Source organism: Somniosus microcephalus, chromosome 8 (assembly GCF_052327205.1).
Source record: "Somniosus microcephalus isolate GS21.2 chromosome 8, FLI_Smic_1.0, whole genome shotgun sequence".
In the NCBI taxonomy this organism is placed as follows: Eukaryota; Metazoa; Chordata; class Chondrichthyes; order Squaliformes; family Somniosidae; genus Somniosus; species Somniosus microcephalus.
This window is the reverse complement of record NC_140994.1, coordinates 196781152-196793538: the sequence shown is the minus strand read 5'-3', so window position 1 is coordinate 196793538 and position 12387 is coordinate 196781152. Positions and strand designations below refer to the sequence as shown.

Here is a 12387-nt window from a genome sequence, read left to right as displayed (position 1 = left end):
GAGCTAATGTCATGTCGGAGGGTGGTGGAGGCGCATAGCTAAACCTGGTTAGTGCACGACTTAATACACGTACTTGATATTTTGCACTACTTGGAGTTGGTGGAGGATACAGGGCTAGCAAGTAGGACATTAAAGAAATTAAATCTAGAGGTGACAATAGCATGGCTCAAGGTTTCGGCAGTGCAGGGGCTGACATTGAAAAACAGTTCTAGCAAGAAGGGTGTGGTATAAAGCTTAGTTCTGAGTTAAACAGACAAGGTCTGGTTCAGCCTAAGTGAGTGCCTGTGGAGGGGTTTGGAATGGGTGACAGGAGTGGAGTTTATGGTTGGGGCCAAAAATGGTGGCTTCAGTTGTCCTGATGTCCAATTGCAAAAAGTTGCTATTTCTTGTAGAGTAAAATTATTTCTTGAAGTATGCAGTATATCCATGTAGGTATTAAATACAATTTTAATTAGTGGTTGGAAATGAGCACATATTAGTCTGTTTAATTTGTGTTGTCGTTGCAGTGTAACCGGAATGCCCAGGGAAAAATATGATCCACCTGATCCACGGAGAATGTATACAATTATGTCTTCAGAAGAAGCAGCAAACGGAAGAAATCATACTGGGCAGAGTTGGAGATCAGTGGTAAGTACTGTGCATGGAACCAAGATAATTAGAATGGTAGCACTGTTTTATTAATTTATAAGAATCTGACTCATTTAAAAAAAAAATTTGCATCAAAACCATTAACTGCTTTGGAGATCTTTTGAGTCTAGTTATTCACCGGAGATGTATTGTAAAAGCATATAGCTTTGGAATTCACTAAAGGTTTTATTTGAGCTGACCGTGAAGGATTTCTGTTCTAGACTATGGAACATACTTGCCCATTTTTAGTCACTGATTCCAGTATAGCACAGCTAGGTGCAGCGTCCTGCGCCTTCTACCAACAACCTCTATTAATTTTAACATTTGATCATCTCTTCATCTCCCTGCCCTAGTGTGACTTTTGCTCTTGTAAAATACCAGCTACGCTTATGGCCAATACCATTGATTTGTGGTTTCACACAGAATACACGCTGCAAAACATAGTAAAAATCCCATGTAATCGAATTTGAGCTGTTTTGTCACCATAAACTAATAGGCCTAATTATAAACAATGGAATTGCAGAGTCAAAACACTGATTTTAAAATCCTGGAGTCACATGTAACAAAATGGAATTTGACATTCAGTAAAACAGTGGTCTTGTTTATTCCTCTTTAATCACATTATGGGCAGTTCTGTGCTTTGGGCCTAAACTACAAGAATCCAATATTAAAATCTTTCGGATAGTTTTGTCCCAGCGTTCTGGACTGGACTTGAATGTAATCTGGAAAGGCTAGTGCAAGGCTACTGATGCACTATCAACAACACCAAAGACTACGAGTTGAACTTATACGAAGTAGGCTTTTATTGACTAAGAACTGGAGCATGCCTCTGCTAGTGGATCCATCCTAAGAGCTCCCGGGGGAAGGGTGGTGAGTCACCTTTATACCCGGGCTTAGGGGTGGAGCCAGGGGCGGAGACATGCCCGGACCTGTACAGAGTTAGCAGTGGTTTACCACACAGACATATACAGAGTTAGCAGTGGTTTACCACAGCTACCAACTGGGGTTGAGTTCAAATCCCACCATGGCAGTTTGTGAAATTGAACTCCATAAATGTGGTCATTTGTGGGCTACTATCAAAATAAAACCATGCAAGCTACCAGACTGCAATTAAAAACTGTGCTTCACTAAAATCCTGTAGGGAAGGGAGCCCTCCGACCCCTACCTGGTCTCGTACACATGACTTCAGATCCCCACAACCATGGTTTCTCCACCACCTATAAGGTGTAAGTCAGGAGTTTGATGATCCGTCTTTTGGATGGGATGTTAAACCAAGGCTTTGTCTGCCCCCTCAAACGGGCATAAAAGATCTCAACACTATTCAAAGAAGAGCAGGGGAGTTCTTGGCAAAAGAACCAGAAGAGAGTTTTTTTATTCGGCAAATTGTGATTTGGAATGCACTGCCTGAAAGGGTGGTGGAAGCAGATTCAATAATAACTTTCAAAAGGGAATTGGGTAAGTACTTGAAAGGGAAAAATTTGCAGGGCCATGGGGAAAGGGCACGGGAATAGGACTAATTGGAGAGCTCTTTCAAGGCGCCATCACAGGCATGATAGACCGAATGGCCGCCTTCTGTGCTGTATTGTTCTATGTTTGTGGGATCTTGGTGTGTGCAGTCATAACATTCAAACAACATTGGCTGCTATTTCCTACACTACAACAGTGACTGCACTTCAAAAGTGCTTCATTGGCTGTAAAGTGCTTTGGGATATCCTGAAGACATGAAAGACGCCATAGAAATTCAAGTCGTCTTGGAATACTTACCACTTGCCTAGACAGTCGTGACAATCAAAGCTGAAAGCCTGGAGAGAGTTTACTTGCGTCACACCGCTGTCACTAGATTCCGTATTCACATCCTCCGTCACTGGCACCCTATGGTTGCAGTATGTGAAGTTTAAGGGATGCACTGCTGTGACTCACCAGTTACTTTGACAGCAACCCCTTCCGTGACCTCTGCTATAGTTTCAGGCTGAACAACGCAGTGTAATAGCGCCTGTCTTTGTCCCGCCTCAGCCCATCTGCTGCTGAAACCCTCATCCAGACTCGATTGTTCGATTTCTCTCCTGGATGGCCTTCCACACTTCGTAAACTTCAGCTCATCTAAAACTCTGCTGCCTGTATCCTAACTCGCACCAAGTCCTGTTCACGCATCACACTGCTTGCTGACCTACTTTGGATCTCGGTCTGGTAACAGCTCAAATTTAAAATTCTCATCCTAGTGTTCAAATCCTCCATGGCCTTGCCCCTCCCTATTGCTGTAACCTCCTCCAGCCCTATAACAGTCATATTCAATTCTCTTTTAATTCTGGCTTCTTGTGCATACCTGATCACCATTGGCCACTGCCTTAGATCCAAGCTCCGGAATTTCCTTCCTCCTAAAACCTCGCTCGCTCGCTTTCGCTCTCGCTCGCTCTCTCTCTCTCTCTCGCTCTTCCCCCCCCCCCCCCCCCCCCACTCTCCTCTCCTCTTCCCCCCCGCCCCCCCCAATTCAATTCAAATCGCTTTATTGGCATGAAAAGGTACATCTTATGTTGCCAAAGCAGTGCATAAACAGATATATCCCTGAGTGTATAAATATACATTCGTATAATTTGTATATACTCTTAGATTTAATGGTTGTCCCTCTGTTTATGGCAAGCTGTAACATAGTGTGCCGCTAAGGTTACACAATTTCTCTGTTCCCCTAGTAGGTATGGGAGTTTTTGGTCGTCATTCAAATTTCTGAATTCGGGGCATATTTTTGTGAATTTTGGGTGGAAATTCTCCCTTATGCCCTGATATTTTCCACAAGCTGTGAGGGAGTGCGTCTCTGTCTCCACCACTCCCTGACTCAATTCACAATTCACAATTCAAATTGCTTTATTGGCATGATAAGTTACATCTTATGTTGCCAAAGCATCAAAATAAATTTATGGTTGAGCACATAAACGCAGTTCTATTCATAGTGTATAAACAGGTATATCCCTGAGTGTATAAATATACATTCGCATTGTTTATATATATTCTTTTCTTAGTTTACTGGTTGTCCCTCTGTTCATGGCAAGCTGTAACATAGTGTGCCGCCAGTGTTACACAGCTTCTCTCCACTCCCAGTAGGAATGGGAGTTTTTGGTTGTCATTCAGATTTCTGAATTCAGGGCATATTTGTGAGAATTTTGGTAGAAATTCTCCCTGATGTCCTGATATTTTCCACAGGCTGTGAGGAAGTGCATCTCTGTCTCCACTACTCCCTGACTGCAGTGAGAGCATATCCTGTCTTCTCTTGGCAGCCTGGTCTGCCTGTGTCTGCCTTTTTCGATCGCTAGGCTATGTTCGCTAAGTCTGTACCTTGTCAAGGTTCTTCTCAGTTTGTTATCCTTTACCATGGTCAGGTAATCAGCTATGTTGTATTGTCTGTTTAGGGCCAAGTAGCAATTGAGTTTGCTTTGGGTTTTTGTTGTTTCTGCCCAATATGTCAGATATTTTTCCTTTTGCTTAGCGACGATTGTGTTGGGTCGAATTCTTTGTGTGTCACTGTCCTGGGGCTGGTTATTGTTAGTATTGTTAGTAGTTACTTCACTGAGTCCCAGGACTAGTTGACTGAGGGTATTCTTCTTTATGGTCAGCTCTTGGCATTTCAGGGCGTCGTAGTGGTAGCATTGGGGGTTGCTCATTTGTAGGTGATTCCAAAATTTGGTGCTCTTTTTTGGATAGTGATTATTAATGGATATTGGCCTAGTTCCGCCCTGCATGCATTGTTTACTGTTTTCCTTTGAGTCCGGAGGATACTTTTACAGAATTCTGCATGTAGGATCTCAATTGGGTGTTTGTCCCATTTTGCGAATTCTTGTTGAGTTAGCGGTCCCCATACCTCACTGCCATAGAGTGCAATTGGTTCAGTTACTGATTTGAAAATTTGAGCCAAATGCTAATTGGGATTTCTATTTGGATTGATTTTTGATGGCATAGAAAGCCCTTCTTGCTTTCTCTTTCAGTTCATTCACAGCCAGTTTGAAGTTTCCCGTAGAACTGATTTTTAAGCCCAAGTATGTGTAGTTGGTGGTTTGTTCAATTTTGGTTGTTCCTACTGTGAAACTTATTTTGGGTCCCTGATGTTTGGATCTTTGCTGGAACACAAGGACTTTGGTTTTTTGGGGATTTATTGTCAGGGCCAAGTCTGGCAGTACGACTCCAGCAGGTCCAGGTTCTGCTGTAGACCCTCTTTAGTTGGTGACAGCAGAACCAGGTCGTCTGCATAGAGGAGGAATTTAACCTTGGATTCATATAGGGTGAGGCCGGGTGCTGTAGATTGTTCAAGTAGTTTTGCCAATCCATTTATGTAAATATTAAAGAGTGTCAGTGAGATTGGCGAGCCCCGCGTCACCCCCCGCCCCTGTGGGAAGTATTTTGTTTGTTTGTCTCCAATTTTAACTGCACATTTGTTGTTTGTATACATTGATTTAATTACATCATATGTTTTCCCTCCTACCCCGCTTTCGATAAGTTTCAGGAATAAACCGTCATGCCAGATGGGAGTCAAAAGCCTTCTGGAAATCTACAAAGCATGCGTAGATTTTGCTTTTGTTATGGTGAACGTGTTTGTCAATTAGGGTCTGTAGGGTGAAGATATGATCGGATGTTCTATAGTTTGGCAGGAATCCAATTTGGCTTTTACTCAAGACATTGTGCTCCTCAAGGAAGTTTATAAGTCTTTTGTTTATGATGCTACAGAATACCTTCCCCAGGTTACTGTTTACACAGATGCCTCGATAGTTGTTTGGGTCGATTTTGTCCCCACTTTTGTATATGGGCGTTATGAGTCCTTTGTTCCAGATATCAGGGAAATAACCGACATTCAGAACCAAGTTGAGTTTTAGGATAGCCAGTTTCATTTTGTTGTCTGTGTTTTTAATCATCTCGTTTAGTATGCCGTCTGTCCCGCAGGCTTTTCCTGGTCGCAGGTCCTTGAGTTTTTCAAGAAGTTCTTTTTCTGTTATTATGGCGTCGAGCGGGTTTTGGTTATCTTTTATGGCCATTTCTAGCTTTTCCAGTTTTTTGCATATTTGGTGTTGCTCTGGTCTTAGTGTGTTTTTCTGGTATAATTTTTCAAAGTGGTTTACCAATGTGTCCCATTTTGAATGGCCAAATCGTCGTGTTGTTTTTTGTGTAGTGTTTTCAAGTTTTCCCAGAAACAATTGGAATCAATGGATTCCTCCATGGAGCTGAGTGTATTCTTAATATATTGCTCTTTTTTGGTTCTGAGTGTGTTTCTGTATTGTGTTAGTGTCTGACAATAAGTAAGGTGTAATTCCTCGTTTTCTGGATGCCTGTGTTTTGGTTTGATATTTTTCTAAGCTTTTTCCTCAGGTTATGGCAATCTCGGTCAAACCATTTTTCATAGTTTTTTGTATTGGGTTTGTTCTTGCGAGCTTTCAAGTTTGCATTTGTTGCCAAATTATCAAAAATATTGTTTAGTTTAATAACTGCCCGGTTTACGCCGCCTTTATTGTGAGTGTATATGTTTTCCCCACTCCCTGACTCTCTCTTCACCCCTGCCCCCCCCTCCTCTTCCCCCCCCCCCCTGCCCCCCCCTCCTCTTCCCCCCCCCCCCGCCCCCCCTCCTCTTCCCCCCCCCCCCCCCGCCCCCCTCCTCTTCCCCCCCCCCGCCCCCCCTCCTCTTCCCCCCCCCCGCCCCCCTCCTCTTCCCCCCCCCCGCCCCCCCCTCCTCTTCCCCCCCCCCCCGCCCCCCCCTCCTCTTCCCCGCCCCCCCCTCCTCTTCCCCGCCCCCCCCTCCTCTTCCCCGCCCCCCCTCCTCTTCCCCGCCCCCCCCTCCTCTTCCCCGCCCCCCCCCTCCTCTTCCCGCCCCCCCCATCCTCTTCCCCGCCCCCCCCTCCTCTTCCCGCCCCCCCCTCCTCTTCCCCGCCCCCCCCTCCTCTTCCCCGCCCCCCCCTCCTCTTCCCCGCCCCCCCCTCCTCTTCCCCGCCCCCCCCCTCCTCTTCCCCGCCCCCCCTCCTCTTCCCCGCCCCCCCTCCTCTTCCCCGCCCCCCCCTCCTCTTCCCCGCCCCCCCTCCTCTTCCCCGCCCCCCCTCCTCTTCCCCGCCCCCCCTCCTCTTCCCCGCCCCCCCTCCTCTTCCCGCCCCCCCCTCCTCTTCCCCGCCCCCCCCTCCTCTTCCCCGCCCCCCCCTCCTCTTCCCCGCCCCCCCTCCTCTTCCCCGCCCCCCCCTCCTCTTCCCCGCCCCCCCTCCTCTTCCCCGCCCCCCCCTCCTCTTCCCCGCCCCCCCCTCCTCTTCCCCGCCCCCCCCTCCTCTTCCCCGCCCCCCCCTCCTCTTCCCCGCCCCCCCCTCCTCTTCCCCGCCCCCCCCCTCCTCTTCCCCGCCCCCCCTCCTCTTCCCGCCCCCCCTCCTCTTCCCCGCCCCCCCCTCCTCTTCCCCGCCCCCCCCTCCTCTTCCCCGCCCCCCCCTCCTCTTCCCCGCCCCCCCCTCCTCTTCCCCGCCCCCCCCTCCTCTTCCCCGCCCCCCCTCCTCTTCCCCGCCCCCCCTCCTCTTCCCCGCCCCCCCTCCTCTTCCCCGCCCCCCCTCCTCTTCCCCGCCCCCCCCTCCTCTTCCCCGCCCCCCTCCTCTCCCCGCCCCCCCCTCCTCTTCCCCGCCCCCCCTCCTCTTCCCCGCCCCCCCCTCCTCTTCCCCGCCCCCCCTCCTCTTCCCCGCCCCCCCTCCTCTTCCCCGCCCCCCCCTCCTCTTCCCCGCCCCCCCCTCCTCTTCCCGCCCCCCCCTCCTCTTCCCCGCCCCCCCCTCCTCTTCCCCGCCCCCCCCCTCCTCTTCCCCGCCCCCCCCTCCTCTTCCCCGCCCCCCCCTCCTCTTCCCCGCCCCCCCCTCCTCTTCCCCGCCCCCCCCTCCTCTTCCCCGCCCCCCCCTCCTCTTCCCCGCCCCCCCCTCCTCTTCCCCGCCCCCCCCTCCTCTTCCCCGCCCCCCCCTCCTCTTCCCCGCCCCCCCCTCCTCTTCCCCGCCCCCCCCCTCCTCTTCCCCGCCCCCCCCTCCTCTTCCCCGCCCCCCCCTCCTCTTCCCCGCCCCCCCCTCCTCTTCCCGCCCCCCCCTCCTCTTCCCCGCCCCCCCCTCCTCTTCCCCGCCCCCCCCTCCTCTTCCCCGCCCCCCCCTCCTCTTCCCCGCCCCCCCCTCCTCTTCCCCGCCCCCCCCTCCTCTTCCCCGCCCCCCCCTCCTCTTCCCCGCCCCCCCCTCCTCTTCCCCGCCCCCCCCTCCTCTTCCCCGCCCCCCCCTCCTCTTCCCCGCCCCCCCCTCCTCTTCCCCGCCCCCCCCCTTCCTCTTCCCCGCCCCCCTCCTCTTCCCGCCCCCCCTCCTCTTCCCCGCCCCCCCTCCTCTTCCCCGCCCCCCCCTCCTCTTCCCCGCCCCCCCCTCCTCTTCCCCGCCCCCCCCTCCTCTTCCCCGCCCCCCCCTCCTCTTCCCCGCCCCCCCCTCCTCTTCCCGCCCCCCCCCTCCTCTTCCCCGCCCCCCCCTCCCTCTTCCCCGCCCCCCCCCTCCTCTTCCCCGCCCCCCCCTCCTCTTCCCCGCCCCCCCCTCCTCTTCCCCGCCCCCCCCTCCTCTTCCCCGCCCCCCCCTCCTCTTCCCCGCCCCCCCTCCTCTTCCCCGCCCCCCCCTCCCTCTTCCCCGCCCCCCCCTCCTCTTCCCCGCCCCCCCCTCCTCTTCCCCGCCCCCCCCTCCTCTTCCCCGCCCCCCCCTCCTCTTCCCCGCCCCCCCTCCTCTTCCCCGCCCCCCCCTCCTCTTCCCCGCCCCCCCCTCCTCTTCCCCGCCCCCCCCTCCTCTTCCCCGCCCCCCCCTCCTCTTCCCCGCCCCCCCCTCCTCTTCCCCGCCCCCCCCTCCTCTTCCCCGCCCCCCCCTCCTCTTCCCCGCCCCCCCCTCCTCTTCCCCGCCCCCCCCTCCTCTTCCCCGCCCCCCCCTCCTCTTCCCCGCCCCCCCCCTCCTCTTCCCCGCCCCCCCCTCCTCTTCCCCGCCCCCCCCTCCTCTTCCCCGCCCCCCCCTCCTCTTCCCCGCCCCCCCCTCCTCTTCCGCCCCCCCCCTCCTCTTCCCCCCCCCCCCCGCCCCCCTCCTCTTCCCCGCCCCCCCACTCCTCTTCCCCCCCCCCCCACCACTCCTCTTCCCCCCCACCACTCCTCTTCCCCCCCCCACCACTCCTCTTCCCCCCCCACCACTCCTCTTCCCCCCCCACCACTCCTCTTCCCCCCCCCACTCCTCTTCCCCCCCCACTCCTCTTCCCCCCCCACTCCTCTTCCCCCCCCCACTCCTCTTCCCCCCCCACTCCTCTTCCCCCCCCACTCCTCTTCCCCCCCCCACTCCTCTTCCCCCCCCCCACTCCTCTTCCCCCCCCCACTCCTCTTCCCCCCCCCACTCTCTTCCCCCCCCACTCCTCTTCCCCCCCCCACTCCTCTTCCCCCCCCACTCCTCTTCCCCCCCCCACTCCTCTTCCCCCCCCCCCCCACTCCTCTTCCCCCCCCCACTCCTCTTCCCCCCCCACTCCTCTTCCCCCCCCCACTCCTCTTCCCCCCCCCACTCCTCTTCCCCCCCCACTCCTCTCCCCCCCCCACTCCTCTTCCCCCCCCCACTCCTCTTCCCCCCCCCACTCCTCTTCCCCCCCCCACTCCTCTTCCCCCCCCACTCCACTTCCCCCCCCCACTCCTCTTCCCCCCCCCACTCCTCTTCCCCCCCCCACTCCTCTTCCCCCCCCCACTCCTCTTCCCCCCCCCACTCCTCTTCCCCCCCCCACTCCTCTTCCCCCCCCACTCCTCTTCCCCCCCCCCACTCCTCTTCCCCCCCCCACTCCTCTTCCCCCCCCCACTCCTCTTCCCCCCCCCACTCCTCTTCCCCCCCCACACCTCTTCCCCCCCCCCACCTCCTCTTCCCCCCCCCACTCCTCTTCCCCCCCACCCTCTTCCCCCCCCACTCCTCTTCCCCCCCCCACTCCTCTTCCCCCCCCCCACTCCCTCCCTTCCCCCCCCCACTCCTCTCCCCCCCCACTCCTCTTCCCCCCCCCCACTCCTCTTCCCCCCCCCCACTCCTCTTCCCCCCCCCACTCCTCTTCCCCCCCCCACTCCTCTTCCCCCCCCCCCCCACTCCTCTTCCCCCCCCCCACTCCTCTTCCCCCCCCCACTCCTCTTCCCCCCCCCACTCCTCTTCCCCCCCCCCCCACTCCTCTTCCCCCCCCCACTCCTCTTCCCCCCCCACTCCTCTTCCCCCCCCCCACTCCTCTTCCCCCCCCCACTCCTCTTCCCCCCCCCCACTCCTCTTCCCCCCCACTCCTCTTCCCCCCCACTCCTCTTCCCCCCCCCACTCCTCTTCCCCCCCCCCACTCCTCTTCCCCCCCCACTCCTTCCCCCCCCCCCCACTCCTCTTCCCCCCCCCCCACTCCTCTTCCCCCCCCCCACTCCTCTTCCCCCCCCCCCACTCCTCTTCCCCCCCCCCCACTCCTCTTCCCCCCCCCACTCCTCTTCCCCCCCCCCCATCTCTCCTCTTCCCCCCCCCCACTCCTCTTCCCCCCCCCCCACTCCTCTTCCCCCCCCCCACTCCTCTTCCCCCCCCCCACTCCTCTTCCCCCCCCCCACTCCTCTTCCCCCCCCCACTCCTCTTCCCCCCCCCACTCCTCTTCCCCCCCCCCCACTCCTCTTCCCCCCCCCCACTCCTCTTCCCCCCCCCCACTCCTCTTCCCCCCCCCACTCCTCTTCCCCCCCCCACTCCTCTTCCCCCCCCCCACTCCTCTTCCCCCCCCCCACTCCTCTTCCCCCCCCCCTCCTCTTCCCCCCCCCCATCCTCTTCCCCCCCCCCCCACTCCTCTTCCCCCCCCCCCCACTCCTCTTCCCCCCCCCCCCACTCCTCTTCCCCCCCCCCCACTCCTCTTCCCCCCCCCCCCCACTCCTCTTCCCCCCCCCCCCACTCCTCTTCCCCCCCCCCACTCCTCTTTCCCCCCCCCCCCACTCCTCTTCCCCCCCCCCACTCCTCTTCCCCCCCCCCACTCCTCTTCCCCCCCCCCCACTCTCTTCCCCCCCCCACTCCTCTTCCCCCCCCCCACTCCTCTTCCCCCCCCCCACTCCTCTTCCCCCCCCCCACTCCTCTTCCCCCCCCCCCACTCCTCTTCCCCCCCCCCCACTCCTCTTCCCCCCCCCCCACTCCTCTTCCCCCCCCCCCCCACTCCTCTTCCCCCCCCCCCACTCCTCTTCCCCCCCCCCCACTCCTCTTCCCCCCCCCCCACTCCTCTTCCCCCCCCCCCCCCCCACTCCTCTTCCCCCCCCCCCCACTCCTCTTCCCCCCCCCCCACTCCTCTTCCCCCCCCCACTCCTCTCCCCCCCCCACTCCTCTTCCCCCCCCCCCACTCCTCTTCCCCCCCCCCCCCACTCCTCTTCCCCCCCCCCCCCCACCTCCTCTTCCCCCCCCCCACTCCTCTTCCCCCCCCCCACTCCTCTTCCCCCCCCCACTCCTCTCCCCCCCCACTCCTCTTCCCCCCCCACTTCCCTCTTCCCCCCCCCCACTCCTCTTCCCCCCCCCACTCCTCTTCCCCCCCCCCACTCCTCTTCCCCCCCCCCCCACTCCTCTTCCCCCCCCCCACTCCTCTTCCCCCCCCCACTCCTCTTCCCCCCCCCACTCCTCTTCCCCCCCCCCACTCCTCTTCCCCCCCCCCACTCCTCTTCCCCCCCCCCTCCTCTTCCCCCCCCCACTCCTCTTCCCCCCCCCACTCCTCTTCCCCCCCCCACTCCTCTTCCCCCCCCCCACTCCTCTTCCCCCCCCCACTCCTCTTCCCCCCCCCCCCACTCCTCTTCCCCCCCCCACTCCTCTTCCCCCCCCCCACTCCTCTTCCCCCCCCCCACTCCTCTTCCCCCCCCCCACTCCTCTTCCCCCCCCCCCACTCCTCTTCCCCCCCCCACTCCTCTTCCCCCCCCCCACTCCTCTTCCCCCCCCCCCCTCCTCTTCCCCCCCCTCTCCTCTTCCCCCCCCCACTCCTCTTCCCCCCCCCCACTCCTCTTCCCCCCCCCCACTCCTCTTCCCCCCCCCCCCACTCCTCTTCCCCCCCCCCACTCCTCTTCCCCCCCCCCCACTCCTCTTCCCCCCCCCCCACTCCTCTTCCCCCCCCCCCACTCCTCTTCCCCCCCCCCCACTCCTCTTCCCCCCCCCCTCTCTCCCCCCCCACTCCTCTTCCCCCCCCACTCCTCTTCCCCCCCACTCCTCTCCCCCCCCCCACTCCTCTTCCCCCCCCCCCACTCCTCTTCCCCCCCCCCCACTCCTCTTCCCCCCCCCCCACTCTCCTCTTCCCCCCCCCCCCACTCCTCTTCCCCCCCCCCCCACTCCTCTTCCCCCCCCCCCCCACTCCTCTTCCCCCCCCCCCCACTCCTCTCCCCCCCCCACTCCTCTTCCCCCCCCCCCACTCCTCTTCCCCCCCCCCCCCACTCCTCTTCCCCCCCCCCCACTCCTCTTCCCCCCCCCCACTCCTCTTCCCCCCCCCCACTCCTCTTCCCCCCCCCCCACTCCTCTTCCCCCCCCCACTCCTCTTCCCCCCCCCCACTCCTCTTCCCCCCCCCCACTCCTCTTCCCCCCCCCCACTCCTCTTCCCCCCCCCCACATCCTCTTCCCCCCCCCCACTCCTCTTTCCCCCCCCCCACATCCTCTTCCCCCCCCCACTCCTCTTCCCCCCCCCACTCCTCTTCCCCCCCCACTCCTCTTCCCCCCCCCCCCCACTCCTCTTCCCCCCCCCCACTCCTCTTCCCCCCCCCCACTCCTCTTCCCCCCC

General features: G+C 59.3%; 1 protein-coding gene across 8 annotated transcripts in view; it reads left to right on the top strand.

Moving 5' to 3' along the window:
• Positions 1-12387, top strand: part of cnot6a (CCR4-NOT transcription complex, subunit 6a) — a 96061-nt gene that overhangs the window by 39151 nt on the left and 44523 nt on the right. For all 8 annotated transcript variants that reach the window (XM_085995528.1, XM_085995523.1, XM_085995524.1 and 5 more), the window contains exon 2: positions 507-627. In XM_085995528.1, the coding sequence (XP_085851654.1) occupies positions 533-627 (95 nt within the window). In that variant the 5' untranslated portion in view covers positions 507-532. The remainder of the gene's footprint in view (positions 1-506; positions 628-12387) is intronic.